Raw genomic sequence first — 26791 nt, forward strand, 5'->3', positions numbered from 1 at the left:
TTCAGCAAAGCACCCCGTCTCCCCACTTCCCGGAAAGTTTCCGCCGGGCCCACATGAGCCACACGGGATACCAACGTGCTCCCGGCCCCAGGCGCCCGTGGGGACCCCGCGGCCCCCAGGCCATCATCCCACCAGCAGCCACCGTGGCCGTATGGGCCTGCACCCCAGCCTCCCCGCGCCAGGCTCTCCCCTGCGGAGGCCCCACCCCACCCGACTCCCGGTAACAAAGAACAGCACCGAAAAGAACAAGGGAGGCCAAAACGTTTAAGTTATTAAATCAAATATACAGAGTGATTCATTTAATATGTACATATTTACAAAAATGCACTTTCACGAGGAGGGGGGCCGGGGCCGGCAGGTGGGCAGCAGCCTGGAGTCCACGGCAGACGCGGACCGTTGCGAGGGGAGAGTCTGTGTGAAGGCACTTGTCGTGAGCTTCGACGCTGCCCCCGTCCCAGGGACAACAGAGCAGTCGGGAAGGGCACTTCCGAAAACACAGTTGAGAGATCTCTACAGCGAGCGCTCCAGGCAGGAGTAGGCGAGGTCGGCGGGCAGGAGGGGCCGGCCAGGGAGCCAACCGGGGTCTGCCCCCGGGGCCCCGGCCCTGCCGAACGCAGGCCTCTGCTGACCTCAAGCCCCACTGACCGCCACAGGCGCCACCGACAGCCACGGGCCACGCCGCACATCACGGGTCCCACCGACAGCCTCAGGCCACACCGACAACCACGGGCTGCGCTGTCAGCCACAGGGGGTCCCACCGACAGCCACGGGTCCCACGGACAGCCTCAGGCCATATCAACAACTACGAGCCACGCCAAGAGCCACGGGTGGTCCCACCGACGGCCACGGGCCGTTGTGTCACCGCGGGTCCCACCAATGCCATGAGGCACGCCAACGGCCGTGGGTTGTCCCACCAACGCCATGGGCCACATCAACAGCCACAGGTCCCACTGGCTCTTTGGCCTGGAGCCACCGAGAACGCCAAATGAGGAATAATAAGGAAGATTCTGTAAACAGTGCACCACCTCTGCTAACGAACAGACAATTTGGTGAGGACACAGACACCCTTTGCTCTCTCCTGCCACACAGCGAGTGCGACACACAGAAACGTTACAAAAATAGCAACTATCCGAGAATACTCCATTGTTCTCTGCCTGACGGTCATCGAATAATTTATACAAGGTGAAAGAAACGTAGAAAATAAACATTTGTTTTTGGTTTTTGGTGTTTTTTTACACAAAATAAAGAAACTATGCACACGGCCTGGGCCTCCTTCCATCTGGCGGGTGGTGTGGCGCCCGGTGAAGGGTCCCGGTCGCGCCCCAAGGGCTGGCCTCCGCCCTACTCCGGGCCGGCGTGGCGCGAGTCACTGGCGCTCCTGACCGCGCGGTTGTCCACTTTGGGGCCCGAGGCCCAGCGGGCCGGCCTCCCGGGCGAGCAGCTGGGGTCTTTGGTGAATTTGTGGGAGAGGAACTTCTCGGCCTCCAGGCAGTCACCCTCGGCACGGCCGGGCTCCTCGTCGTCGTCGTCCTCCCCCCCGCCTGCCCTGCAGCCCGCCGGCCCGGGCAGCAGCTCGCCCACCCGGCGCGGCGGCGGCGTGAAGTTCTTGCACGGGTACAGCGCGTCTTTGTGGCCGCCGACGCCCGGCCGCTCGATGGGGTTGCGGATGGGGTTGAGAGGGGCCCACTGGTTGTTGGCGCTCTCCTCCCGCGGCAGCCGGCTCCTCTCCCGCTCTTTCCTGCGCTTCCGGGTCCACCACACGCAAACGACCACACACGCCAGACACAGCACGCTGAACACGCCGCACAGCACCGGCACTAGCAGACCTGGGAGGGGCGCGGCCGTGAGAGGGCCGGCTGGCTGCAGGGAGGCGGGGGGGCCCTCCTCCTCCAGCTCCGGCCTTGTGGGGACCCGGGGGCAGGGCTGGGAGGGCGGGTGGCAGGTGCAGCGGAGGGACCACCGGGAGGGGAGGGCAGGGGAGGGCAGGGGAGGGCAGGGGAGGGCCGCGGGAACTTGCGGCCCCTCACCCCCTGCCCGGCCCCGCCCCCGAGCCGCCCCGGGCTCCGCCCCACCCCGCCCCCCTCCGCCCGGCCCCACCCCTGAGCCACCCCCTCCCCCCGGCCCCCTGCTCACCCACGGAAGAGCCGCCCACGACCACCGTCTCCACTTTGACCTCGGTGATCGCCAACAGCAGCGAGCTGTTGCCCCGCTGGGTGATGGCGGCTACGATGGCGTGCGCCGTGCTCTGGATCAGGCCGCTGTCGGGCAGGTCCCTCGCGGGGCTGAAGGACTGCGGCAAAACACAGCGCGACAGACCCCACTCACCGCCAGGGCCGCGCGCCTGGGCTGTGCAGAGCCAGGGAGCGCCGAGGCTCCCGGACGGTCGCCAGGGTGCATGCAGTGGCCGCGGGCCGGGGACCGGGAGCCCCCAGGGCTTCCTGTGGGGAGACTCACTGGAGGAGAATCCCGCGGTCGGGCGACCGCAGCTGCCGGGCTCAGGGGAAGGTGGGCTGGGCCCCGACCCCCTCGCACCTGGAACAAGGATGGCCATCCCTCCCAGGAAGGCGTCCGGCCCCACTTGGCTCTGCCCCAGGTCTCAAGGGCTCCGCAAACACGTCACTGCCCGCTGCACCACCCCAAGGGCGCCGAGTAGCCAGCACCCCGGGAAACTACTGCGCCTTCTCTCCGTGTCTCCCCCTCCACTTCAGCCTCACGAGCCTCCCGGCTACCAGCCTACACCTGATCCCCACCCCGGGCCCAGAGCAAGGCCCCGAGGACACCTGCCTGGGTTCCGGACTGCACATCCCAGGGTGGCCTGAGCCAGGGGGCACCCTTTCTGCACAGACCCTGGGGGACACGACACAGGCAGAGCAGGGGACCGAGTGAAGCCTGAGCATCACCACCTTAGACCCTGCCCGGCTGGGCACCCAACCCACCTCTTGGACTCGGCCCCACGGCTGGGAGTCGGGGCTCCAGGGGAGGGCTCTTGGCCCACAGCTGCAGGGACCTCCTTGCTCCCTCACTCTCGCCCGGGAGAAACCCCGCTGCCCTACCCTACCGCTGCCCACCCCGGACGCTGGCCGCTGGCCTTCCCTCTCAGGACCGCCTCCGGGCCTCATCTGCTGTCACTCGGAGCCGCCCACAGCTCCAGAGACCCCTGCCCGGGGCCCGGGCCTCCGCGGCCTCAGACACCAGACCCGAGAAGTCCGTGAACCAAGTCCGACATCCCAGCCGCCCATCCACCCGCGCTGCCTCCAAAATCCCTGGGGCTGACAGCCGGTGCCTGGCAGGCTCCCGGGACCTGCTTCTGCAGCTGAGCCCGGCCTCCTAGGACCTCCACCTAGCTCTCCCTCGAGGCCCCAAGGGGGCAGCACCCCTCGCCCGCAGACCCTTCCTCCAGTTCCACAGATGGAACAGCTGACCCCACCCCGCACCCTTGCTCCCGTTCCCTGAGAAGCTGACCCCACTGACCCCCAACCTGGAGCTGCTTCTTGGCTCTTCCTGCCCCTTCAGGCCCCTCCCGCTGCCAGCCTGGCTGTGCACGCTACCCGTCAGCCCCCACGAGGGCGCATGAGGGGCCCGGCTCCCACAACACACAGCTGCGCCGGGACGGACTCCTGAGTGTGCGTGTCAGCCCCCGTCCCCTGCACCTGAGGGCAAGCCTGGCCTGGGCCCTCGGACCCAGCACCTCAAGACAACAGACAGGGCGGGACCCTGGGAAGGGGAAAGCAGGCAGGGGCGGCCACCCCATCTGCCCGGTGCTCACCACAGCCACCTCGACTGCGCTGGCCCCAGAAGACGGCCGGTCACAGAGCAGCACCAGCAGGCGGTCACGGGCCACCGCCCTTGTGGCGGGCAGGGCGCGGATCCCGGAGCAGATGGCGCCCACGGTGGTGCCCTGGGCAGAAAGACAAGCGGCACATGAGGGGGATCCCGGAGGCTGGGGACCGAGGCTGCCCCATGGGCACGTGGCAGGCAGGTCCCAGCTCACAGCCCCACAAGGAGGAGGGCGGGGATGCGGAGGGTCCCGGAGGGAGCTGGCTTCCCAGTCCCCTCCTGCACCCACCACCGGCAGTCGGGGCGGGGGTGGGGGGGGCCTGGAGGCGCCCAGTCCTCGCTCACCCACCTGCCAGCAGCAGCTCCAGATACAGCCCAGGGCGGGGAGGGGGCCTCACCCGTCCTGAGCCCCCTTCCCAGTCTCCTGGCTCAACCCCCGCCCCCCCCCCCCCCCCCCCCGTCGTCCGACCCCATGGGGCCAGGATCCCTGAGCGAGCGGTCGCTCAGGCCCTCTGAGCGGCCGCTCTGAGAAAGGACGGAGATGTCGGGGCTGTGCAGATGCCCGGGGCGCCCGCCTTCCGGGACCGGACCGCTCACCTGGGGCACTTGGTCGCGATTGAAGTGCAAAGTGAGGCGTGCACAGTTGTTGTCCAAGTGGCTGGAGCGCGGCAAGCACAGGGTAGTGGGCAGCAGGGGCTCGTTGGTGCCACACTCGCCCCACGCCGCGCAGGGTGGCTGCAGGCACTGGCCGGGGGCCTTCTCCTGGCACCGCTGCCCTGGCGGGCACTGGGCGCTGAGGGTGTCGGGCCGGCCGGCCAGCAGGCAAGGCTTCCGCCCGCACCACACCTGGGTCAGGCAGGCACACAGAAGGACAGACACAGGGGCACGCAGATGAGGACCCGCAAACAGACACGGGCACCGTGCAGGAAAGAAAGACGCGGTTGGGACCAGCAAGGCCCGGGGCTGTGCCCTGCCCCGCCACGGCCTCCCAGGATGAACGTAGAACCAGAAAGGACCCCCACCGGAACAGGGGGCCCAAAGAAGAACGAGGCTAGGCAAGGCCCATGCTGGGGGCTTCTGGAGCCTAAAAAGAGTCTCAGTTTCCCCAGTTGCACATCAAGAGGGAAGACCTTCCTCCCAGGAGGCCCAGCAGAGGTGGGGAGTACGGCTCTCCAGCCCCAGCACCAGCACCCTAGTCTCACGGGCAGAACGTCAGTGTTACAGAAAGGTGACAGTGTCCCCTGGGCCAGGGGTACTGGGACAGCAGGCCGGTCGGGGAAGCTCTGGGGGCACCCCCATACCTTGCTGCAGTCCCGGCGACCGTCCACGCAGCGGCAGCTGTTACAATCTTCCACCCAGGAGCCCCCGTGTGGGAAGGGTACACCCTGTGACCAGCAGGACCTCCCAAAGACAATCACTGAAGAGAGAAAAACTGGAGTCGTCGGCAGGCTGGCCCTGGGAGGCCAAGTCCATCCATGTCCCGACCTGGCATGACCCCCCCACCTACCCTCCTGGCACCGTGGGCCGGCCCGGCCTGGCGGGCAGCTGCATCGGTAGCCGTTGATCTCATCCACGCATGTGGCCCCGTAGGCACAAGGCGAGGACTGGCACTCGTCAATATCTGCAGGGAAAAGTGGCCAGGCTCAGGAGGCAGTGAGGGGGCCAGTGACCACACGCAGGGCCCAGGAGGACCCCCAGGCCAGGAGAGGAGCTTCCCCCCCCCCCCCCCCCCCACTGGCCAGCTCGGGCCTTGGTTCGCCCCGTGGGGCCTTTGTACTGGGCCTGGCCCCGGCACCATCACATCAGCCCGGCTCTGACGAGCACCGTCGTCCTCCATTCGCCTCTGGACTGAGGCGGACAGAAGCCTCTGGGGAACCAGCCCCTTACAGAGCAGCCCCCAGCTGCTGGCATGGGGGTGAGCAAAGGGGGGGCCCGCCAGCAAGACACATGAGACTGAGGCCCGGAACAAGGGCAGAGTGACCGGTCGTGCCGTCCTTCCGGTTCACAGATACTGTGGCCCCGGACTCCCGACGCCCGGGCCAGGCTGGGAGGAGCTCCCAGGGCTGGGGCCCCACAGCCCCCACCCGCCCAGGCGCCCCAGGGCCCTCACTGATGCGGCAGTCGGGACCCGCGAAGCCAGGGGCACACTCGCAGCGGAACCAGTTGACCCCGTCAACGCAGACACCACCGTTGTAGCTGCAGGGGAGAGGGCGGGCGTCAGGGGGGGCCCCCCCGGCAGGCCGAGCGCCCCTGGGCCAGCCAGCCTCCAGGGCCGCCACTCACCAAGGCAGGGGATTGCAGTCGTTGGTATCTGTGTTTGAGGAAAGAGAGGAAGGTCAGCACTGCATCCACCCCCCAGCACCCCCTGGGCCAGCCCACTGGACAAGGCCAGCAGGCTGAGGGCACTGGGGCCAGGGCAGCGGTCCAGGAAGAGGTGTCACAGAGGAGCCTATCCGGGAGAATGCCTCAGAGAGCGGCAGGCTGACCCCCACCAGGACACATGGGGATCGGGGGCAAGGCTAACGAGCTGGGGGTGGGGGGGCCCAAAGGGACACTGCAGGTCCTGGGGCGCACCAGGGCTTTGGGGCATAGGTGGGCTCCCACCCCACAGGCCTCCACCCACTCCCCGCGGCCCCCACCCACGAGCTCACTGTGCGTGCAGGTGCGGCCCTCCCAGCCGTCCCGGCAGATGCAGGAGAAGGAGTCCCCGCTGCCCACGCAGGTGCCCCCGTTCACGCAGGGGTTGGGCAGGCAGCTGCTGTTCTCGGCTGCGAAGAAGAAAAAGAAGAGAACCTTCTCATCTGATCTGGGCAGGCACGAGGCGTCCACTCACGTCCCTGACCGGGCCAGGCCAGGCGGAGCTGGAAGCGGAGCCAGGGGCGGGGCCAGGAGCAGGCCCAGGGGCGGGGCCAAGGCCCAGCGCGCCCCGGAGCCCTGCCTCCTCACCTATGTTGCAGGTGCTGCCCTTCCAGCCCGGGGGGCAGGCACAGCGGAAGGTGTCCCCGCTGTCATAGCACGTGCCACCGTTGCTACAGGTGTAGGCATCGCACTGGAACTCGCCTGTGGGCACACAGGCCGCTCAGTGGGAGTGCCCAGAGCGGCCGGCAGACCCCAGCGCGGCAGGGGCCCGGCGGGCACTCACGCGAGTGGCAGGTCTTGCCCTTCCAGCCGTCATCACAGGCGCAATAGAAGTCGTTGACCAGGTCGTAGCAGCGGCCGCGGCTGTGGCAGGGATCGGGAAGGCAGTCGTTGGGATCTGGGGGCGAGGACGCCGGTCAGCGGGGGTCGCCGGCGCTCAGGGAGGGTCAGGGAGAGCGTGGGGGTGTGCGGAGGTGACCCGGGAGAGAGGGAGGGGCAGGGGCGGGTCAGGAAGCACTCGCGGAGCCCCCCACCCGCCCCACACAGAGGCCCCTTTGGGCACCACTGAGTGAGCTGCCGAGCCCCTGGGAGGGGGGCGGGGGCAGGGGGCTTACTCACTAGTGTCACAGAGCTCGCCCTCCCAGCCGCTGGGGCAGAAGCAGCGGAATGCGTCCACCTCATCAATGCACGTGCCCCCATTGCGGCACGGCTGACCCAGGCAATCGTCGATGTCTGCGGGAGGCGGCAGTGAGCTGGGGGGGGGAGGGGGGGGCGGGGGGGGGGGTCCCTGCCGGCCCGTCCCACCCGACGCGGCCTGCGGCCACTCACTCTCATGGCAGTAGGCGCCCGTGAAGCCGCTGTCGCACACGCAGGAGAAGTTGCCCCCAGGCAGGCTGACGCAGTGTCCGTGGGGACCACATACACCAGAAGGGGCCCTGCCCGCCACGCTGGACTCCGACTCGAACCCGCACCCATCGATCACTGCAGCAGATGGGAGAAGGTCAGTGTGCCTGCCACCCCGCAAACCACAGGCCCCACCCCACCCCCACCTCCGCAGGCCCCGCCCCACCCACCCACCTCTGCAGGCCCCGCCCCACCTCTGCAGGCCCCGCCCGGGCACGACTCCCTGGGCACAGAACAGTTCTTGCCGCCCACGTCGTCAGGGCATGCGCAGTAATAGTCGCCCTCCAGGTTGTAGCAGCGAGCTCCGTTCTGGCAGGGGCTGGGCTGACAGAAGTCTATGTCTACCTGTGGGGAGGGCGGGGAGCATCTGTGGAGGCTGGGCCCTTACCTGGGAGACAGCCAGGCCTCGTATCCCTCCGAAGAATCCCGGAGGCCCAGGCCCTGCTCAGCCTGCACACCCAGGCGTCCGCTGCCGGAGCCCGCAGGACCGCCCATCCGACACTGTCCAGGCCAGTCAGCTGGACGGAAACACCTGCAGGCTACAGGCCCCTCCTACCGCCCTGGCCTCCAGGGGGGCCGGCTTCCTCTGCCTCGCCAGGCAGCATCCGGCTTCACCCCTCCTGCTGGCAGGAAGGCCGGCTCCTGACCCCCTCCAGAGCCACCACAGCCACGCCAAGCCCAGTCTGCGGGTCTTTCCCAAAAGCGTCATCACCAGGCTCCACCAGTACAGGCGGGACTTGTACCAGGGGCCCTAGGAGGCCCGCCAGTCAGGAGCCCTGCCGGTGGCGCGTCTGTAGCCCCAAAGGCCAGGGCAGGTCAGCGCAAGGCGAGGTCATGAGGCACCAGGGATGTCAGCCACCCCTGCTCAGACACATGTGACAGTGCGGGTCCTCACGCCCTGGGGCACCCCATCCCACCCAGGGCTCCTCTGTCACATGAAGATCATTCCAGTCACAGTGACAGGTAGACAGGTAGAGAACCCGGGCCCGCCCCATCAGGAGACACTTGTCAGTAGTACAGGTAGTGACCCTACGACCCCCCCCCCGCCCCCCGCCCCAGCCCCACCCCCACCCAAGGCTCCGAGGCTGGGTTTCCGTCCAGAGCTGCATGCAGCCCAACTGCGGCCTGTCCTGCACACTTGGGTGACCTGGGATGATGGCATGCCCCTGAAGCCCCCGGGGCTGCACCCCAGGCCTCACCTCGCAGAGCGGCCCCGAGGTACCCTTGGAGCAGCGGCAGCGGAAGCCGTCCCCCAGGTCCTCACAGAGGCCACCATGGCAGGGGTTGCTGGCACACGAGTTCAGCTGCAGCTCACAGTGCCGGCCGCCGAAGCCCCGTGGGCACACACACTGGTAGCCGGTCGCCAGGTCCTGGGGCAGGGGGAGCAAAGCAGGGGTCGGTGAGCCTCCAGAGGCCACCCCCCGGGGCAGCTCCTGCCCGCCCCCCTCCCCTCGGCCTCCGCCACGGGTGTGCGTCTTACTTTGCAGATGCCACCGTGCTGACACTGCCCACGACAGTCCTTGATGTCTGGGGACAAGGGGCGGGGTCACGAGCAGGGTCCGGGATCTCCGCAGCCCCGCCCACCTGGCACCACCCACCCGCCCATACTGACTGATGTGGCACTGATGCCCTTCCAGCCCGGGACGCAATCACAGTAATAGCCACCAATCAGGTTTTTGCAAGAAAAAGCATTAAGGCACGGCTTCCCCTCACACTCATGGGCGTCTGTGAAGGAGACAAGGGGGAGCGAAGGGGCTCAGCCCCACCGGCCCCACACCTGGCCCCCGCAGCCCCAGCAGCACCAGCAGCCACAGCCACATGCACGGAGCACAGTCCATGTACGCGAGGGCCCCGTGGGCCGCTTACCCAGCTGGCAGGTGGCCCCCACCCACTGCTCGGGGCAGATGCACTCGAAGCCGTCCACCTGGTCCACGCAGGTGCCCCCTGCCGCGCAGGGGTTGGAGGCACACTCGTCGATGTCTGCAGAGGGACGGAGGGAGTGTGTGGGGGTGTGGGCCACGTGGGGAGGTGGCGGGGCTCTGGGCCCCGGTGTTCCTGTCACTCCTCTCCTGACCACCAGGCCCACAACAGCATGTGCGGACTCAACCACCCCACCTCGCCCTGGAGTGCCAGCCCACCCCCACTCTCAGATGCCCCCAGGTGCCAGGCGGGAGCCCCACCGATCTGAGCGGGGGCACTCACCGAGAGCACAGGTGGGCCCGCTCCAGCCTGATGGGCAGTGGCATTCGAAGCCAGAGGGCACCTCGTGACAAGAGCCCCCATTGGCGCACGGGTCGGAGGCACAGGCGTGCTCGGCTGCACGGAGAACCGAAGGCGGGGGGTTGGGGGAGGCCGGCAGCCCAGGCCCCCCACCCTTCCACGAGTGTTCCTCCCCGAGGCCCCAAGGTGGGGGTCGGAGGATGCCTACTGCAGAGAGACCAGAGACACGGGGCCCGCGAGGCTCCCCGGGCACCCGCCCGAAGCCCGTAGCTGGCCCCTGACGCACCCCGCTCACAGTTCTTCCCCGAGTAGCCATCGGGACAGGCGCAGTGGTACTGGTCGGGCTCGGCGTTGATGCACGTGCCCCCGTTGGTGCAAGGGTGGTGGCTGCCGCAGTAGTTCAGGTCTGGAGGCGAGGGTAGGGTACTCAGAGGACGGCCCCCGCCTCGGCCCCCCGGCCTGCCCCGCCCAGCCTGCCCCCGCTCGCCCAGCTACCTTTGTTGCAGAGCAGACCGCCCCAGTTGGTCTCACAATTGCACTGCCAGGGATCCACACAGCTGCCGTGGACACAGCCAGGGTATGGGACGCACTCGTCGCAGAACCGCCCCTGCCAGCCGTAGCTGCACCTGCATTAGGCCGAGAGGCACGAGGCCCGGTGGGGGAGGGTGGACGCCAGGAGCCGTGGCCACTGCGGGGAGGCCCGGACGTGGGCGCAGTCACGTGGGCCACCCCCGGGGGGCCGGCGGCCTCGGCCTCTGAACCGAGGCAGGCCCCGCGCCGGGCGGGGGTTACAGCCCGCCAGCCAGCCCGCACCGTCACGGGCACTTCCCGGCCGCTGGCCTCGGATGGCCGGCCGCAGCTGCCCAGCCACTCCCCGCCCCGAGCTATTTTGGGACTCACCCCTGAGCAGGGCCCCGAGAGCAGGCGCTGAGAAAGGAAGGCCCCGCGGGGACCCCAGGAGCGACGCTGCCAGCCCAAGCGCTCCAGGAGCTGCCAAGGCTGGGAGGCACCCGGGGCCAGGCGGGCTGCTGGGACACCAGGGGAGAGCTCCAGGCTCAGCCCCCCTGCGAGACCCCGGGCACAGCGTGTGACCTCACCTGCAACTCAAGGGCAGCAACCACTCTGCCAATAAAACCCTGTCGAAGACCCATCTCACAGATGGGGGATGCAGAGGCCCACTCCCGGCCCTGAGCCAGCAGTGCAAGAGGCCACGCTCAGACTCAGAGCAGTTCCTGACCCAGGAGGACTCACCCGCTTCCTGGCAAACAGCCCAGAGAGGCCTCTTGGCTCCAAGGCCACGACCCCAGGCCTAGCCCCGCCTTCCGCTATGGGCCAGCGCTCTCTCTGGGAAGTCCTTCAGGAGAGGCAGGCGGCTGGGGCACAGAGGGCACCCAGGCCACCAGTGCAGTCCCATCCCAGGTATGGCCCCGCCAGAGCTGAGCCTGACTTGGGGGCACTGCAGTCAGGAGAAAGAGCCCATTGTCCCGCAGCGCACCCCGGGGATCAGCGGGCTACCCTCCAGGCTCTGGACAGTCCCCCCGGGGGCCCCCTTCCTAGAACAGGAAGGTCATGGCACGGTCATCGAGGCAACGTCCCCTCCGTGCTGGCACCTGCTATGTGAGTTTATTTTTGTAAAGGAAGGAGCGGTGGCCTTTTCCTGAGCTGCCCACAAGCCCCACCGCCAAGGGATGCCGACAGGCTCAGCAGGCAAGACACGGGGAAACCCAGGCTGGAAAGAGGGGCTCCACCGCCCAGCCCCCCACTTGCCAGGAGGGCCTGTGCATGCATGGGCTGCAGGTCCTCACCCAGAATCCTCCCTACCTACAGGTGATGTGAGGGGACCGGGGCTGGGGGCGGGGCACCCGCCAGGAAGGACCCCGCAGGTCCCGAGGATGTGCTCTCAGCCTTGGGTGGGGCAGCGCTCACCAGGCCCCACCCTCCCTGGCTTCCCTGGCCTGTGGCTCCAGAAGCCCAGGGAGGAGGCGGCAGGAAGGCAAAGCCATTCCCGCAGCATCCGGTGGGGGGGGGGGGGGAGGGGGGTGTCCTGCACTGAAACCTGAGCCCTGAGCCACCAGCAGCAGCTGCGCTCCACCCACAGGGGTGGGGGGGGGCTCACCTACTGCTCCCCACAGCCCACGGCAGCAGGAGGGGGGTGGGAAAAGATCCACTTCCCTCCCACCTTCCTCCCACCCTGGTCGCCCGGTCACTGGCCACCAAGGGCTGCTGGCGCGGCATCGAGGCGGTGCATGGCACCAGGGGGCAGCCCTGCTGCACCCCGGCCGCACCCCTCCCCATGGACTGGTCTGCCCACGGTCCCCACGCTCACACCCATCAGGCCCGAGGGCAGGGCTGCAGGGCATGGCCCTGCCCCAGGCGGACCCAGGATACGGCTCGGCGGGGTGGGGGGCCTGCACCCGCCCCTTGCCCTGGGACCCTCCGGGCTCTCCTCACACTGCCTCCCAGGCTGGAACCCCCACAGGACACACAGAGGGGTCCCCCCTTTTCCGTCTCCCGAGCCAGCCAGCTCTCAAACCGCACCCTCCCGTGCAGACTCAACACTGGGTGACCTGGGGAAGTGACTTCTCCATGCTCAACATCCTCGTCTACGAAACGCACGTGACAGCACACCCGCCCCCAGAGTGAGGCCCTGGGGTCAATGCACCCTGCAGCCAGGGCAGGGCCACCGTCACCCCGACCCACCTACTCGGCCCACAACTGGCAGCCCCTCCCAGGGGCTCCCTGAGTACGTCCACCTGGACAGCCGGCTCCCAGGCTGCCCGTGCACGTCTGCGCCCACCCTCGCTCACACGCCGTACCGGGGCCCTGCTCTACGTCCTACGCCCCCCTCCAAGTCACAGGCCCCGGGCCTTCCAGCCGCCCCGCCCCCCCCGCCCCTCTGCCTGCCTGCTGCCCCCTGACCCTGTCCCTGGCTTCCCCTGTCTGCAGGAGGCTGACAGGATCTCTCACTCTCCTGCGGCCCCCTCGATGCCCAGCCCATCCTGTGCCATGTCCTGGTGCCCCCACGACCCCCCAGCCCGTCCTGTGTCTTCTCCTGGTGCCCCCGCGACCCCCCAGCCCGTCCTGTGTCTTCTCCTGGTGCCCCCACGACCCCCCAGCCTGTCCTGTGTCTTCTCCTGGTGCCCCCACGACCCCCCAGCCCGTCTTGTGTCCCGTCCTGGTGCCCCCGTGACCCCCCAGCCCGTCCTGTGTCCCGTCCTGGTGCCCCCGCGACCCCCCAGCGCGTCCTGTGTTCCGTCCTGGTGCCCTAGACCCTCAAGCTTGTCCTGCGTGTGCTACGACGTGTGTCTCCCCACGTGTGTCTCAGGCTGGGTCTCTCCACATCCATCCCTCTGCTTTGGCGGTGTCTCCCAGAACAGGAGAGACACCGCCCCCAACACCACCTCCCTTTCTCTGCCCTGCCGGCTCTGCCCAAGGCCGGCGGCCTCCGTCACGGCAGCTCCCTTGCTCAGCAACTCTGGCTGGAAGACCTCCGCCCCCCCACCCCCAGCCCCCCACTCGTCTTCTCAGACCCCACTTCAAATCCACTCCGGGACACCTGCACAGCCACAAGCATGAGCCCCGGTGCCCTGTGTGCCTGCTGTGCTGAGGGCACCCGCCTTCGGGCCCTTGCCACAGGCCCCTTGCCACAGGATCCTGAAGGAGCACACACGCACCCGGGCTCAAGGACACGCGTGGCATCGGCTCTGTCCCTGACATCCTGCTGGACCGCCGTCGCCCCCAGGCACTTACCTGCATTCCCCGGGCACGGCACACCCCCCGTGGAGCAGATTACACCCCTGTTTACACACCGCTGTGAACAGAGAGCACGTGAGAGGTGCCAGCCGAGGCCAGCCCCACCGCCAGCCCGCACCCTGCAGCCCTCCGCCCCGACGGGCTGCCCCCTCGCCGCACCCCCGCCCCCCGCCCCCGCGTGCCCCTCGAGTGCTGCCCACCCGGCCGGCACTCACCCTCCTTGCACTCCTGGCCCATCCAGCCGTCCATGCAGGCTTTGTTGCCATACTGGTCGCAGGTGTAGTGGCCGAAGAAGTCGTCGCGCGGCCGGCAGAACTTGTTGCACGTGGCGCTGTAATAGTTCTCGTCGCAGCGCACGCGGATCTGCAGCTCCAGGTGCGCCACGTGGCCGCTGAAGTGCAGGCTCTTCCAGCGGTCCTCGGGGTTGATCATGCCCGCGTGCGACACCCGCTCGATCAGCAGCTCCTCTTGGGGGGGCGGCAGAGTCAGCCGGGGCCACGGGGACGCCGGCCGGGCCGCCGCAGGGGCTGGGGGGCCGAGCGGGGGGGACCACAGCTCTGCAGGGGCGGGGCCGGCTGGACTGCCCTCCCTGTCGAGGGTTCATCCCCCACCCCCACACTGTCTTAACACAAAGCTTCTCCCGCCCCCGAGACACACGTGGGTCCCGTGACCCCACAGCTGGGCCTCACTTCCAATTAAGCCACAAGGGGGTGAGGGGGCAGGCTGACAGCCGTGGGCACACAGAGGGGGGCAAGCCCCCCCCAACGCTTCTGTTCCGATTTGGGGTTTTCCGCAATGAAAGGCTCGGGAGCCACAGGCACCTCACTCTCCCTCCCGCCGCACCACTTAAGGGCCTGGGGAGCACTCCCGCTCTGGCCTCACAGCCCACAGCCCACTGAGCCCATCTGGCCAAGGTGCCCGGCCGACCCGTCCCCACACCTACCCGGTCCCCACCGACCACTGCCCTGAGCCCGGGGCCCTCCGGGCAGACGGGGGACCCGAGGGCCCTTGCGACATCACCCTCACAGCATCCATCCCAGTGATGGCCCTCCGTCCTGCCTGCTCCTCAGGCCATCCCGACCCCACCCTCTCTCATGACGTCTACCTTCGGAGTGGCCAGGACCCCACTCGCCCCACAGGCCGCCCCTGGGCCTGGCACCGAGCGGCCTCCTCCCGGGCCCCCAACCTGGCCAGACAGTCCACCCTACGTGCAGTGGCCTGCGCGATCCTGCCTCCAGGAAAAGGCCAGCATCCTCAGGGGGGCCCACGCAGCTTCTGTGACCTGACCTTGGCCTCGCTAACCTCGTCACCCCCCACCACGCAGGCCCACGCTGCTCACAAACACATCGGCTCACCCCTGCCACCTGCACGGCTCCTGCCCGCTGCCCTGTCACCGTAAGGCCCACAGACCCCACGCACAGGCTGGCCAGCCCGCCGGCAGGTGAGCCTCAGGGAAGGGCCAGCGAGCCCCCACGTTCCAGGACACAAAGGCAGAGGAGGGGCCGCAAATGCAGAGAGCCTCTCAGGGATGCCCACTCCGCCATGCGCCCGACATGGCCCTGGGGAAAACATCTCATCGGGAGAACAGAACGGAAGAAACCAGGACTGGGGTCAGGGTCCAGGCACAGCTCTGCACATCACAAATGTGGCAGAGCTTCTAGCAGCCAGGGCAAAGGGGGAGACAGCACACTAGACCCCTGGGGTACAGGCTCATGGGTCTTTGTCCCCAGCAGGCAGAGGACCGGGAATCTGGCCACACGCATCTGGCTAAAGAGGGTAGCCTCCCCGTGTCCTGAGGGAGGCCCTGCAGGCAACTGGCTGCCCCAGCCACCCGGCTCCCAGAGGACTCACCATCCGGGGTGGTGTCATTGTCCCAGTCCCAGGCCTCCACGATGAGGGTGAAGGAGCGCTGCAGACACAGGGGCAGGCAGTCAGGGACCAGGCGGGGCCCACCCTGGCCACCTCCCCATCCCAGTGCCCCAGCTCTGCCCCTGGGGTTGTCCCGGTTCTGCCTCCCCGGCGCCCTCCCCGCCTCACTTCTCTGCTCTGGGGAGTGGCTTAGTGCCACATCTCAACAGGCCGCAAAATGACCCAGGGGGCGGAGGCTGCCCCTCCAGGCCACGAAGGCTCTGGGGACTTGGGCTCCTGCAGCCCCAGTGGCCCACACCTAGCCAGCTACCCCAGCGGGGTCAGCAGGAGGGGCGGGGCAGTGGGCTGGGGGCTGGCACACAGACCAGGGTCCCACGGGCAGGAGCACCCCTGGGCACCTCACTGGGGCCCGCAAAACATGAGGTCCTTCTGCGAGCGGAGACTCGAGAGGGACAATGCCCTGTCACCGCCCCAGCTGCCCCTCTACCAGGGCCCGGAGCTGGCCCCAGGCCACAGCAGGTGCACAGTTCAACGGCACACATCCCACAAACCTGCCCCATCCAAAGAACAGAAGGGAGGGGCCCTGACTGCACAGATGGGGAAACTGAGGCTCAGGGACTGCCCATGGATGTCACTCCCCACTCGCTCCTCCCAGGAGCCTCTGGTCCTCGAGTACAATGTGATGGGTAATGTCACCGAGTGAACTCAGGACCCACCCTCTCCACCGGAGGCGGCAGAGACCCCAGCAGTGCTGCCCTTGTCCAGCGCAGGTGTGCTTTCCAGCCACAGGGGCCCAGCTCCTCCCGCCCAGGGCCTTCCGTGCTCCCGGATGCACACTGCTCAGCCCTCTTCAGACCAGCCACGAACATGCTGAACACCCCTCCATCCAGCCCTGGCTGCCCGGGGTTGGGGGCCCGTGGCACAGGGCCGCCTCTGTGGCCACAGGCTGGTGGCTTCCCCCCCAAGGTGGGGGGCCACGCGGGAGAGGCCAGACTCATCCCACCCTTGGCACCCCCCACCTTCTCGCCCCTGTGGTCTGGCCGTGCCGGGGAACTCACACACCTCACGGCCAAAGGCCACCGCGTGGGCTGTTCCCCCAGCCCAGCAGCCTCCCGCTGATGCCCCAACCCGTCAGCACACTCCGGCCAGAGACAGACCCCAGCCTCCCTGGACCCCGGCCCCACTCCGACTGCCTGCCACCCCCAGCCACCCCCACAGCCTCTGGGTTCCCGGGGCACAGCCCTCCTTCGGGGACCCTCTCCTCGTCCCCACTCTAGGCCTGGAACTGTCCCTCCAGAGAGACCGCACCACCCCCAACTGTTCCCAGCCTTACCTACACTGCTGACTCTGCCCTGAGCAGAGCCTCCTGGATGCCCCACGGGACCTCACACCCACCCAGGAGCCGTCCTCTACCCCTTTAGAACATTCTCCGCCCACATTGGGCTGTCACTAGGCTCTCGGTCCCACATCTTGGAGTCTCCCTTAAACCCACTCCCCATGCCCCCTACCAACCTCCATCAAGCCAGCTACCTGCAGCCACTGGGGCCTCCACACCCCCATCCATGGGAGCCCCGATGACCCCCAGGGCTGTGTGTCTTCCCCAATGCTCAGAGCCCTCCTGGGGCTCCCCGTGACTCCTGCCCTCTTCCCAACCACCCAGCCCCTGCCCTGCCTCCACCCCAGCCTGCCCACCCTGCCCCTGGACCTTTGTACACACAGCTCCCTCCCTCTGCCTAGAATGCCACCCTCAGGCCAGCCTTCCCCTGGCCGTTCCCACTCCTGCTGACAGTTAGAGTACCCAGCTCTTCCTAGACCTCACTCCACCCAACTCACTCATTCATTCATTCATTCATTCATTCATTCATTCATTCATCGAGCATGCACCAGGCATGGGCCTACTACTAATGGGTGAGTCAGAGACCCAGGGGCGAGGTGCCGTTCTAAACAGGGACCAGGGCAGGCTGTGGAAATGGAGATGTTGGGGTTGAGGCCGCAGACAATCAGGAAGCACCCTGAGCAGGAGGAAGCGCATGGTAGGCCCGCGGGGCCGGGAGAGCAGGGGTGTGAACACGGGCTATCAGGCTGTGCTTAGTCACAGACCCCGTACCAGCTCGGGCGCCGATGCCGAGAGAAACGAGTGGTTGCTGGAGGGGGCAGGGAGGCCACAGACCGCCCGGCAGGGCTGTAGTGACTGCTCTGGCCACTGTGCAGAGTGGTCTGTGAGGGTGGGTGCAGGCAGGGGCAGGGAGCCACAGGCTGGGCACGAGAGGACAGGCCGGTTTCCGGGGGGGGGGGCTGTGACCACCGCTGCAGGTCAAGTCCACCAGCAGGACGAGCACCTGGGCTCCAGGTGAGCAGGGGGCTCCTCCTGGCTCCCCAGAGCCCCCACGCCAGAAGCTCAGGTAGGATTACCACCACTATCGTCCGCCCAGGGCTCCAGTTACCTGCTCCCACAGGGATGCGTACCCGCCCGCCAGCTGGGCTCCCTGCGCATGGACAACAGGAAGTCATCCAGAGAGAACCTGAGCCAGCAGGCGGGACAGCACCCACACCTCCCCCGGTGCCGGGCCCCCAGCCTCCTCTCCTCTATGGGGCTGGCCTCCAAGACTCAGTTTCCCCAATGCCAACGGCAGCCTCTCGTCCCCGTGCTTCCTGACACACGCAGTGTGAGCCAGGACAGGGTTTTGTCGCCCAAGTCCCCAGAGAACCGGAGAGTCGATAGGTCCAAGCCAGAGGCTCATAAGGTCTCCCGTGGTTCCAGGGATGGGGCAGAGACGATGAGGGCTGGGCAGTGGTAGCTAGGACGGGAAGGGGGGCCCGAGCAAGCAGTCAGAGAGCCCCTGTCCCTCCGCCCAGGCCAGCCTCAGCTGGGCCACCTGCCTGCCTGGCCCCGAGAGGCCCATCCGGCTACCTGGCCGTAGTCCCCGAAGGCCCCACCACACCCCTTCCCAAAGGACTGCCCTGACCCACCTGCACCACACAGGTAGACCCCCGGCCCGGCCATCTGACTACCCCTCCCCAGCCCAGAACCCCAAGGCCAGGCCCAAAGCCTTCGTCTGACCCTCGGACGGGGCTGACAGGGCAGCAGCCCAAAGGCATGGGAACGGCACAGGGCAGACACGGGACCTATGGACCACACCCCATGGCCAAGAAAGGCCGGCACTGGTTTCTTCCCGCAGCATCCCGCATCAGCAACCCAGCCCCCCCATGGAGCCGGCGCCAGGAGCTCTAAGCACAGATACATTTCCTGAAACCTGAGCCTTGGAGAGGCCCAGGCCTCTGCCGCCATTGTCCCTAAGGAGAGGGGGAGGGGGCCACCTTCCCCCAAGGCGAGGCCGGAGAAATGGACCACAGGTCCACCCCACACAGCAACTCAGACATCCACACTCCACACCTCGCCTGGGTGCGCCCCACCTGCCCCACCCGCAGTCCCTCACCGTGAAGGTCGCCGGCAGCCCGGGGTCTCCCGGTGCCGTGTCACATGGACCTCGTGAGATCCCCGCAGCAAAGCCCATGACGTGCTGACACCAGTCAGGCCTTCCCCACCCGGGGTCTGGGGATGGGGACCCCAGCTCAGGCCTGGAGATTAGAGAGGCTTGTCTGCCAGCCTGACTCCGTCCCCTCACTGGGCCAGCCTGCACACCCCCCCAACCCCCGTCCGCACACCACAGAACAGCTGACAGAGCCCCCCACAAAGCCCCGCCACGGGCCCTCCAGCATCCCTGTTGCTCCCCAACCCAGCACCCCCTCAAAGCCTGAGGACAAAGCCCCTGTCCATTTCCGAGCCCTCCACTGGCTGGCGCGGCCCCTCCAGGCACTGAGAGCCCCGCCCTGCCGCCCCCACACCAAAGCCTCAAACGAGACCCCTGACACCAGCAGGTGACCAGGTGCAGAGCAGGGTGCGGCCTGCCGAGTGTCATCCAAGCAAGCCCCTGGTCCCCTCTGGGATGGCTCAAGAAAGCAGCCCCAGCGCGCTCCGGGGGTGGGCCCACGGCAGCCCTCGGGTCCTCGGGGCAGGGCACACAGGAGGGATGGAGGCTCCCCACCAAGGGCAGCCGCGGTACTCCCGGACACAGACCCTAGCCTGGCAATCCTGGGCCGGAAGCACGCAGACGACAGGTTCCCGCGGCAGTTGGGCGCAGCAGGGTCAGGCCCCGTATTCATATCCCACCAGGCCCTCCCTCAGCGGCCACAGTCCTTACACACGGCCCTGAGCACACCAGGGACCCTCTGGGACTCTGGCCTTCTTTCTGTGGGCTCCCGTGGAGAAGAGGAGACGAGGGAGGCCAGGGAGCAGCCCGGGGGCTTCCACGAGCCCGAGCCCACAGGGCAGCCCTGCCCCCCCCCCCCTTTGTGAGACCCCACCATCGCCCCACTTCACAGGCGGGAAGGCCCCGCACCGGGTCCTGCAGCGGCCCGAGAGCTCAGGTGGCCATACTGTGAGGGTCAGCCCCAGGCCCGTCTCCAGCGAGCCACACACAGTCGCCTCCCTGCACGCGCGACGTGTACGACAAGAGATGCCTACGGGTGGCGTTCTGGGGTGCCAAGTGCCAGGGCCTGGGCCAGGTAGGAAGGGGTGTGCTTCCTGCTGGCCCCTTGCTCAGGACGGGTCCCTCCAGCAGCCAGCTGCTCTGAGCTCACCACCCACAGGCCCCTCCAAACCCAGCACTGGCTCCCGGCCACACCCAGAGGTGGCACACGTGCACACACGCACACAGGCACGCGTGACCAAACGTGGCCTCCATCCTGACCGCCACGGGCTCAGCACGAGTGACAACAAGGAGTCACTGAACTCCTGGGGGGCCAGTGGGAGGTGTGCGTCGCGTGGGCCGCATCCTGGCAGGTCTACCCCCACCTCCCAAACCCTGGGCCCGCCTGTCCCCAAACACCGAGCCCGACGCCAACCCGCAAGCACGCGCTACAGACGGCTCGCCCCACGCGGCCGGCTCAGGGCCCACGAGGGCTCAGGACGGGCCCAGGGCAACTTGACGGGGCGGGGGGGGCGGGGGGGGGCGGTGCAGAGCCCAGACTAGCTCCCTGTCCTCCTGTCTCCGGGGGCGGGGGCGGCACTGGCAGCTGGCTCCCTCACCTCCCCACGCTCAACGCCCTCCTCACACCCCTACTCCAGGATGCCCGAGAGTCCAAGCTGGTCCTGGGCAGGGCCTCCCCCTGCCCCCGCCACAACCCTCCCAAAGGAAACCCAAATACGATTCCAAACGCGCCCCGGCTCACAGGACGGAACCGAACTTGCAGCAGAGCCAGGCAGCGTGGCCGCGGGGCTGCCGCCGGCAGAGCGGAAATACCAGGGCGCTGGCATCACCAAACCAGCTGCACACGGCGGCCAGGATGCACTGTCGGCGGGGAGCGGAGACGCGGAAGCCGGCCCCCGAGCATGCAGCGAGCCCACGGCCCCGGCCACCTCACAGCGCGTCCCCTCCTGAGCACCTGAGGGAGCCAGCTTGGAGCGGGAGGAAGTGGGGGGGAGACGGCACCAAAGACCCAGTGCCCAGGCTCCGGGGCTCCCTGCCCTGTCCCATCCCGCCCCTGGCCAGCCCGTGGGGCCAAGAGCCATGAGGGACACGCGCCGGCCCGCCACATTCCTCCAAGGCCTCCCTGCCCCCCACCCCCACTGCTGCCAACTCGAGCAGAAAACACATCCTCAGGTAGCGATTTGGAGCCACGCTGGCTCAGGCCCAAGTGCAGATGACAGGCTGCGGGCCCTGCTCAGACCTGCCTGCTGCACGGCTGTGGGGGTGAGGGGGCCGAGCAGATCCTAACCGCCTGGAGCCCTCCCATGCCTGCCCCTGCCTTTTCCAGCAGGGACACAGCTCCCACCCAAGGCCCCAAGGTCAAGGGAGACCCCAGAGGCCAGCCAGGGACGCTAGGACGGGGCCCTGGCTAGAGGGGACCCCCGCCATCCCTCCTATGCCAGCGGAGCTCAGAAAGCAGCAGAGACGGGGTAGCGGGGAAGGCTGCCTGGCCTAAGCTTAGGAAGAGGTATCAGCACAAGGCTCAGAGCAGGGTGAGGCAGGGGGCCCAGCCCCCCCACAGGCAGGTCCTACTGACCCAACATTGGCCGGCCTGGCCTTAACCCCAAATCTCTCCCAGGACCAGGGCATCAGCTGGACACCGGTGCGGCCAATGTTCTGGGGCCCTCAGTCACAGCCTGGCACCCTGCTCCACCCCTCCCCGCTCCCAGACCCTCTAGCAAGCCCACCTCAGCGGCCCCCACCAGCTCCTGCACACTGGGGTGCTCTCTGGGGCCTTCTCTCATTCCTGCCCCACCCAGACCTGCAGCAGAAACCTGAGTGTGGGGGAAGGGGGAAGGGGGCAGGCTCTGCTTCAGAAAGCGGACCAGTCACCTGGTGCATCAGGGGACCTCCGCTGGCTCACCCAACTACTCGGGCACATCCCCCTGCCTGCCAGCCCCAGAGCAGACCCCAGGTTTGGACCACATCCCTCTCAGCATTCCTGAGCCCACTTTTCAGCCAGCCTGCCCCCCACTGACCCCCTTAAAAACAAAATAAAACAAAACCAAAAGCCCACAGATAGACGGTGCCGGGAAGATCCCAACACCAGGGGTGTCCTTGGGCCAGCAGCAGGGGTGCGCCGACACTCGCACATTGGGTCCTCCAGGGCCAGCCAGGGCTGCCCCCCACCTCCACCCCCGGGCATCCAGGAAACAGCAGGCGGGCGCAGGCTGGCCACGGGCCCGGGGCGGCTCCGCCAGGGCCTGCCCCAGACCAGCCCCAGCACGCGCGGCGCACATGCCTCCGCGGCCTGCCCGGGCCCGGGCGCCGCGCCTCGCCTCGCCTCGCCTCCCCCCTCCCCAGACAGACACGCGCAAGGAGACGCAGGCACACGCCGAAGGCTGCCGCGCACGCGGGCCGCGGCCACCCCGCTCCCGCCCCGCCCCTGCCGCGACCCCCGCGCGTCCACGTGGCCAGGCGCGGACGGAGCCCCACGGAGCACGCGCCCAGGGTCGGCCCGCCGCGCGGCGCCCCCTGCCGGCCCCTCCCCGTCCGGGTGCGCGCAGTCGGCATGTAGGGCCCGGCCGCAGGTGCCGGAGGGGCGGCGGGCGCCGAAGGAGGGGAGGGCTGGGACCGGGAAGGGGTGGGGGGTGGGGGGGCACGTACCGGCCAGGCGAACTGGAAGGGGATGACGACGAGGCCGGGGTCCTTGTCGCCTCCGGCCCGGGCCCGTGCCCGCGCCCGATCCCCCGCGGCGCCCGCCGGCGGCAGGTAGAAGGAGTTGCCGCCCAGCACGGGCGTGGCGCCGTGGCCGTAGCTGCAGGGCCCCGTGGGCGTCACCTTGGCCTGGTATTCCTTGAGGCACACGCGCACGTACGTGTCGCACTCGTCGTGGCCGCAGCCCCCCGCGCGCGTCGTCCGGCCGTCGCCGTCACAGCAGGCGCCGCTCAGCAGCTCCCCGTTCACGTTCCGCAGCGCGCTCAGCTGCAGCTCGAAATAGCCCATGGGCCGTGCCGCCTAAAAATAAGGCAGAGGGAGAGCGCGTGGAGGCGCGGGCCGGGGTCGAGGAGCCCGGGCGCGGGGGGTGGGGGACCCGCCCGGAGCCCCCGCCGCGCCGCGCAGCCTCGAGGGCTGCTAACAGCGGGCGCCCGCAGCGGTGCCGCCCGGCCCCGAGGGGCGGCCCGGTGCGCCCTGTCCGCGCCCCCCCGGCCTCCGCTCACCTGCACGCAGAGCGCCAGCAGCAGCAGCAGCCGCCCCGGCAGTCGCCCCCGGGCCTGCGCCCGCATCGCCGTCCCGGATCCCCCCCGCGCCGCGCCCGCCGCCCCGGCCCGCGCCGGCCCCTCCCGAGCCCGCCTGCCCGCCCTCCGAGCGCCGGCAACAGCAGCGGCGGCGGCGGCGGCAGCGGCGGCGGCGGCGGCGGCGGCGGTGGCGGGCGGGGTCGGGGCGGCGATGCGGGCGCCGGCCTGGACGCGGGCCTGGGCGGCGGGCGTGCGGGGCGGCGGCGGCGGCTCCGGCTCGCAGGCAGCGGTTCTCCAGCCCGGCTCCCTTCCTCGCGGCGGCGGCGGCAGCGGCGGCGGCGGCGGCGGCGGCGGCGGCAGCGGCGGCGGCGGCGGCGGCGGGTCCCGGCCTCGGCTCTGCGCGCCCGCGCTCCCGGCGCCCGCAGCCAACAAGTTCGGGACGAGACTGACAGCTCGCTCGCCCATTCGTCACCCGCGTACCTGCATATGCATGAGGGGGCGGGGCCGCGCCGCGGGGTGGGGCTGGGGGGGGGGGGCGGCCGGGGGCGCCCGCTTTAAAGGCGGCGGAGGGCGCTCCTGCCCGCGCCCAGACCCGGCGCGCGCCTCGCCAGGCCCCCGGGCGTCGGGGGTTCCGTCACGCCTCCAATGAACCCGGCGTGCGGGGGCAGGCGCCGCCAAGCGGCCTCCCCTCGCCCGAGCCCCGCCGGGTGTCAGGAGCCGGGGGTGGGGCGCCCCTGAGGTCACCGCCGAGGTCCCCTCCCATCAGTGCGCCACCGCCGCGCTCCTCGCCGTCCCGGGGGAGAAGCCGCCTGCTGCACAAATCAGGGCTCTGCCCCCACGCGGGGCGGGCGCGGCCTGGGACCCTTCCTTGGGGAACGTCCCCCTCCGCGCAGCCCCTACCGCCTCCACGCCGGCCGCAGGGGGCGCTGCTCCTCTCCGACGCCCCTGCCCTCCCGCCGCACGGCTCGCGGGTCGGGCAGCCAGGCAACAGATGCTCCGCGGCGTAGGCTGGGTGCCCGGGTCCGCGCTGGCGCAGGGGTCGCCAGGCCTCACCCTTGCCGAACGCCTAGGCCGGACCCTGGGCTGGGGTGGGGACACAGGGGATGACCAAGGAATAAAAGACGGTAAAAGACGGTGGTGCACGCTCAAAGGGACCAGGGGAGAGCTGCCCCAAGAGGCTCTTCCTGCTGTCCTGGTCACCAGGTCCCCACGTCCCGCTTCTCCGTCATCACCGTGCTGCCCTCTGCCGGGGTAACCTCGCGCCGCCCCCCACCACCACCCATCCGGGGTCAATACCAAGGGCTCTTTGTCTGCAAACATCAGCCCCCCTCCAGCAAGCAGGGTCCCTTCCAGGGCTGGCGGTCATCTTGGCGGTTAGGGACCCGAAGTCCACAGGGGTCTTCTGACCCCACCCCCACAAAAACTGGGCTATCTTCTCAACTCTGGCTCCTGGAGCGAGTCTGTTGCGGGGCCCTTGGGCTGGAAGTACAGCCCCTGCCTGGAGCTTGTAATTGTTATGGGGTGGGGGGAGGCACAGAAGGCTTCCTGGGAGAAGAGGCTTTCAAGGGGGCCAGACTGATGCCGCTCAGCAGCCCCTCTAGGACGCAGGCGACAGGAGCAGCTGGAAGCCCCGAAGGGATGGGCCTGGCACCCATCCCTGCAGACCTGAGCCCCTGGCTGCTGGGATGGGGGGGGTGGGGGTGGGGGCAGGACACACACCAAATAAGGGAATGCAAACTGGGTTGGAGCCTTCCAGTTACTGCCTGCGGGGGAGGGGTCACGGGGAGGGGGACGCAGGGTGGGGGGCTCCTTCTCTTTGGCTCAGAAGCAGGCACCCACATACTCCTGGCCCCTAGACAAGTGAGGAGACCCAAACACAGCTCCAGGGACCCAGGGCTCCATCCCTGCCCATCCTAGTCTGTGCCCTCTGCCCCCACTATCCAGGAAATTTCTAGACACCTTTACCCAGCATTCAGCCAAGTGGTGAACCCTTGGGGGGGTCCCGGCCCAGGCACGAACAGAGCTAGACTGACAAACTTAAAGGGTGAGGCAGGCGGGGCAAACTGGGCAGGGGGTCTACTAAGACCCAAAGGCAGATGAGTCAGCCAGGAGCTGGGAAAAGCACGTGCAAAGGCCCTGGGGTGAGGGAGCCTGACCCAGGTGAAAGCCTGTGAGAAAGACACAATGGCAGACGCACAGGGGGTGAGGGGCATAGGTCAGGCTGCTGGTGGTAGTGACTGCCGGCTGTGCTGGGCCTCTGCACTAGTCTTCTGCTAAGACCAAGGGGAAGTCACAGAGAGAAGCTGAGCTGGGTCGGGCTGCACTGGAGAGACTTACATTTTCACAGAAATCCCCGGCTGCGGGGAGAGGGGCAGCAGGGGTAAAGCCAGAGCAGGGAGGCCCAGGACTGCCAACCGGGGCCTGGCAGCAGAGGGACGGGGGTGCTGGGCTGGGGGTGGGGGACGGAATCCCCAGATAAGTGGTGGGCGGAATGCAGAGAACAATCCCCCCACACGCCTCTCCGTCATCCACCTCTGAAGCTTCCTGCCCACAGCCGGCTGCAGGAGGGAAGGACGACCCGGAGACTCGCTGAGCCGCCAGTTCCAGAAGCTGCGGAGTTCCGGCGGGGGTTCTTTCCGTGCTCGGAGCGGTCTCAGCTGGGAGGTACCAGGGAGGGATGCTCACTGCATCTCAAGATTCAAGCTCAGCCTGTCGAGGGAGGTGGCCTCCCCGGGGCCCCTCCAGCTGGCCAGCCCTGTCTCGCGGGCAGAGAGAGCCCCCACCTGCCTTGCAAAGCTAGGGAGACAATGGCCTGGTGCCACCTGCCTCCCTCGGGGCCTTTCGGGAGCAGGGCAGCTGGGTGACCATCAGGGCGGTACCAGGGGTTCGGCAGACCCAGGGTGCCTGTCAGGGGCCAGCTCCTCGCCTCCCTGCCCAGCGTGCCCCACCCTGCAGGGCACAGAAGACTCCTGCCTCTCACTGCTCCCATTCTCCTTCTGCTTCCCAGGAGCCTCAGCCCAGACTTAATTCCCAGGAGAGGTTCAAGTCACGAAGGTGGCCACTTCAGGCAAGGGGTGGGCCTTGGAGGCTGCTGGGAGAGGGATAAGTCCTCCCCTCAGGGTGCTCCCCATAGGGGTTTCTGCAGCCTTGGGCTGGAGGGCTGGGGATCCTATGGGGCCCAGGGCGCCTGTATCACCCGTGCGTGCTGGGCCGGGCTGCCCCGCCTCTTCCAGAGAGACCCCATCCCTGTTCTGGGGCCCACTGGGCCGCGACACCCACCTCTAGCCTGGGGGCTCCCTCTCCGAGCTCCCCAGTACCAGGGGCTCTCGGGCATGCTCTGAGGTGGGCGCTTGACAAGGCGTGGGAGGGGCGGAGGCCCCCGACCTGGCAGGGGATCTTCAGGGCCAGGCCAGGGTGCAGGCTGCCCGGAGTCTGGATGGAGCCGGCTTGGCTCAGGAGCGAGCTGCGCTTCCGCCCGTGTTCTGTGGTGCTAAATATAGCGGCCAGGGAGGGGAGTTTCCGGTTACAGCCCCCCCCCCCCCACCCCCCAGTGCCGGGAAATCGATGCCAGCGCCGTCAGGCCCAGCGGCAGTGCCTGCTGACCTGCCCCATCAGGCTGCAGAGCAGAATGAGGGGGCTGGACCGCACCCAAGTCCGGGGGCTCTGCCCCTCGCCCCCCGCCTGCCGCTTCCCAGCCCCCAG

General features: G+C 68.6%; 1 protein-coding gene across 3 annotated transcripts; it reads right to left on the reverse strand.

The window, feature by feature from the left end:
• Nucleotides 1-263: 263 nt before the first annotated feature.
• Nucleotides 264-26554, reverse strand: JAG2 (jagged canonical Notch ligand 2). Of its 3 annotated transcripts, XM_058740483.1 has the most exons (27): nucleotides 26369-26554; nucleotides 25622-25746; nucleotides 23072-24172; nucleotides 22518-22868; nucleotides 15364-15421; nucleotides 13728-13979; nucleotides 13510-13570; nucleotides 10255-10385; nucleotides 10046-10165; nucleotides 9742-9855; nucleotides 9406-9519; nucleotides 9020-9066; nucleotides 8739-8909; nucleotides 7734-7884; nucleotides 7465-7617; nucleotides 7255-7368; nucleotides 6920-7033; nucleotides 6724-6837; nucleotides 6429-6545; nucleotides 6061-6088; nucleotides 5888-5973; nucleotides 5285-5398; nucleotides 5079-5194; nucleotides 4375-4623; nucleotides 3767-3898; nucleotides 2134-2290; nucleotides 264-1826 (listed from the first exon to the last, which is right to left on the reverse strand). In XM_058740483.1, the coding sequence occupies exons 3-27, from the start codon at nucleotides 23552-23554 to the stop codon at nucleotides 1342-1344; spliced, it is 4032 nt and encodes a 1343-aa protein (XP_058596466.1). In that variant the 5' UTR covers nucleotides 23555-24172; nucleotides 25622-25746; nucleotides 26369-26554; the 3' UTR covers nucleotides 264-1341. The 3 variants fall into 3 exon arrangements, with proteins under 3 accessions (XP_058596466.1, XP_058596468.1, XP_058596467.1); XM_058740485.1 differs by lacking the exons at nucleotides 25622-25746; nucleotides 26369-26554 and adding an exon at nucleotides 9148-9264 and having other exon boundaries at nucleotides 23072-24304; XM_058740484.1 differs by lacking the exons at nucleotides 25622-25746; nucleotides 26369-26554 and having other exon boundaries at nucleotides 3776-3898; nucleotides 23072-24303.
• Between the last annotated feature and the right edge of the window lie 237 nt (nucleotides 26555-26791).

The sequence above is a fragment of the Neofelis nebulosa genome, chromosome 7 (genome assembly GCF_028018385.1).
Source record: "Neofelis nebulosa isolate mNeoNeb1 chromosome 7, mNeoNeb1.pri, whole genome shotgun sequence".
Lineage (NCBI taxonomy): Eukaryota > Metazoa > Chordata > Mammalia > Carnivora > Felidae > Neofelis > Neofelis nebulosa.

Excerpts from the sequence above, each read along its gene's own strand:
- JAG2 (XM_058740485.1), bottom strand. The coding sequence starts at position 23,554 with ATGGGCGAGCGAGCTGTCAGTCTCGTCCCGAACTTGTTGGCTGCGGGC. Across the intron at positions 9,520-9,741 it reads CGGGCCCACCTGTGCTCTCG|ACATCGACGAGTGTGCCTCC; the intron begins GTGAGTGCCCCC and ends GTCCCTCTGCAG. Across the intron at positions 4,624-5,078 it reads GTCGCCGGGACTGCAGCAAG|GTGTGGTGCGGGCGGAAGCC; the intron begins GTATGGGGGTGC and ends TGCCTGACCCAG.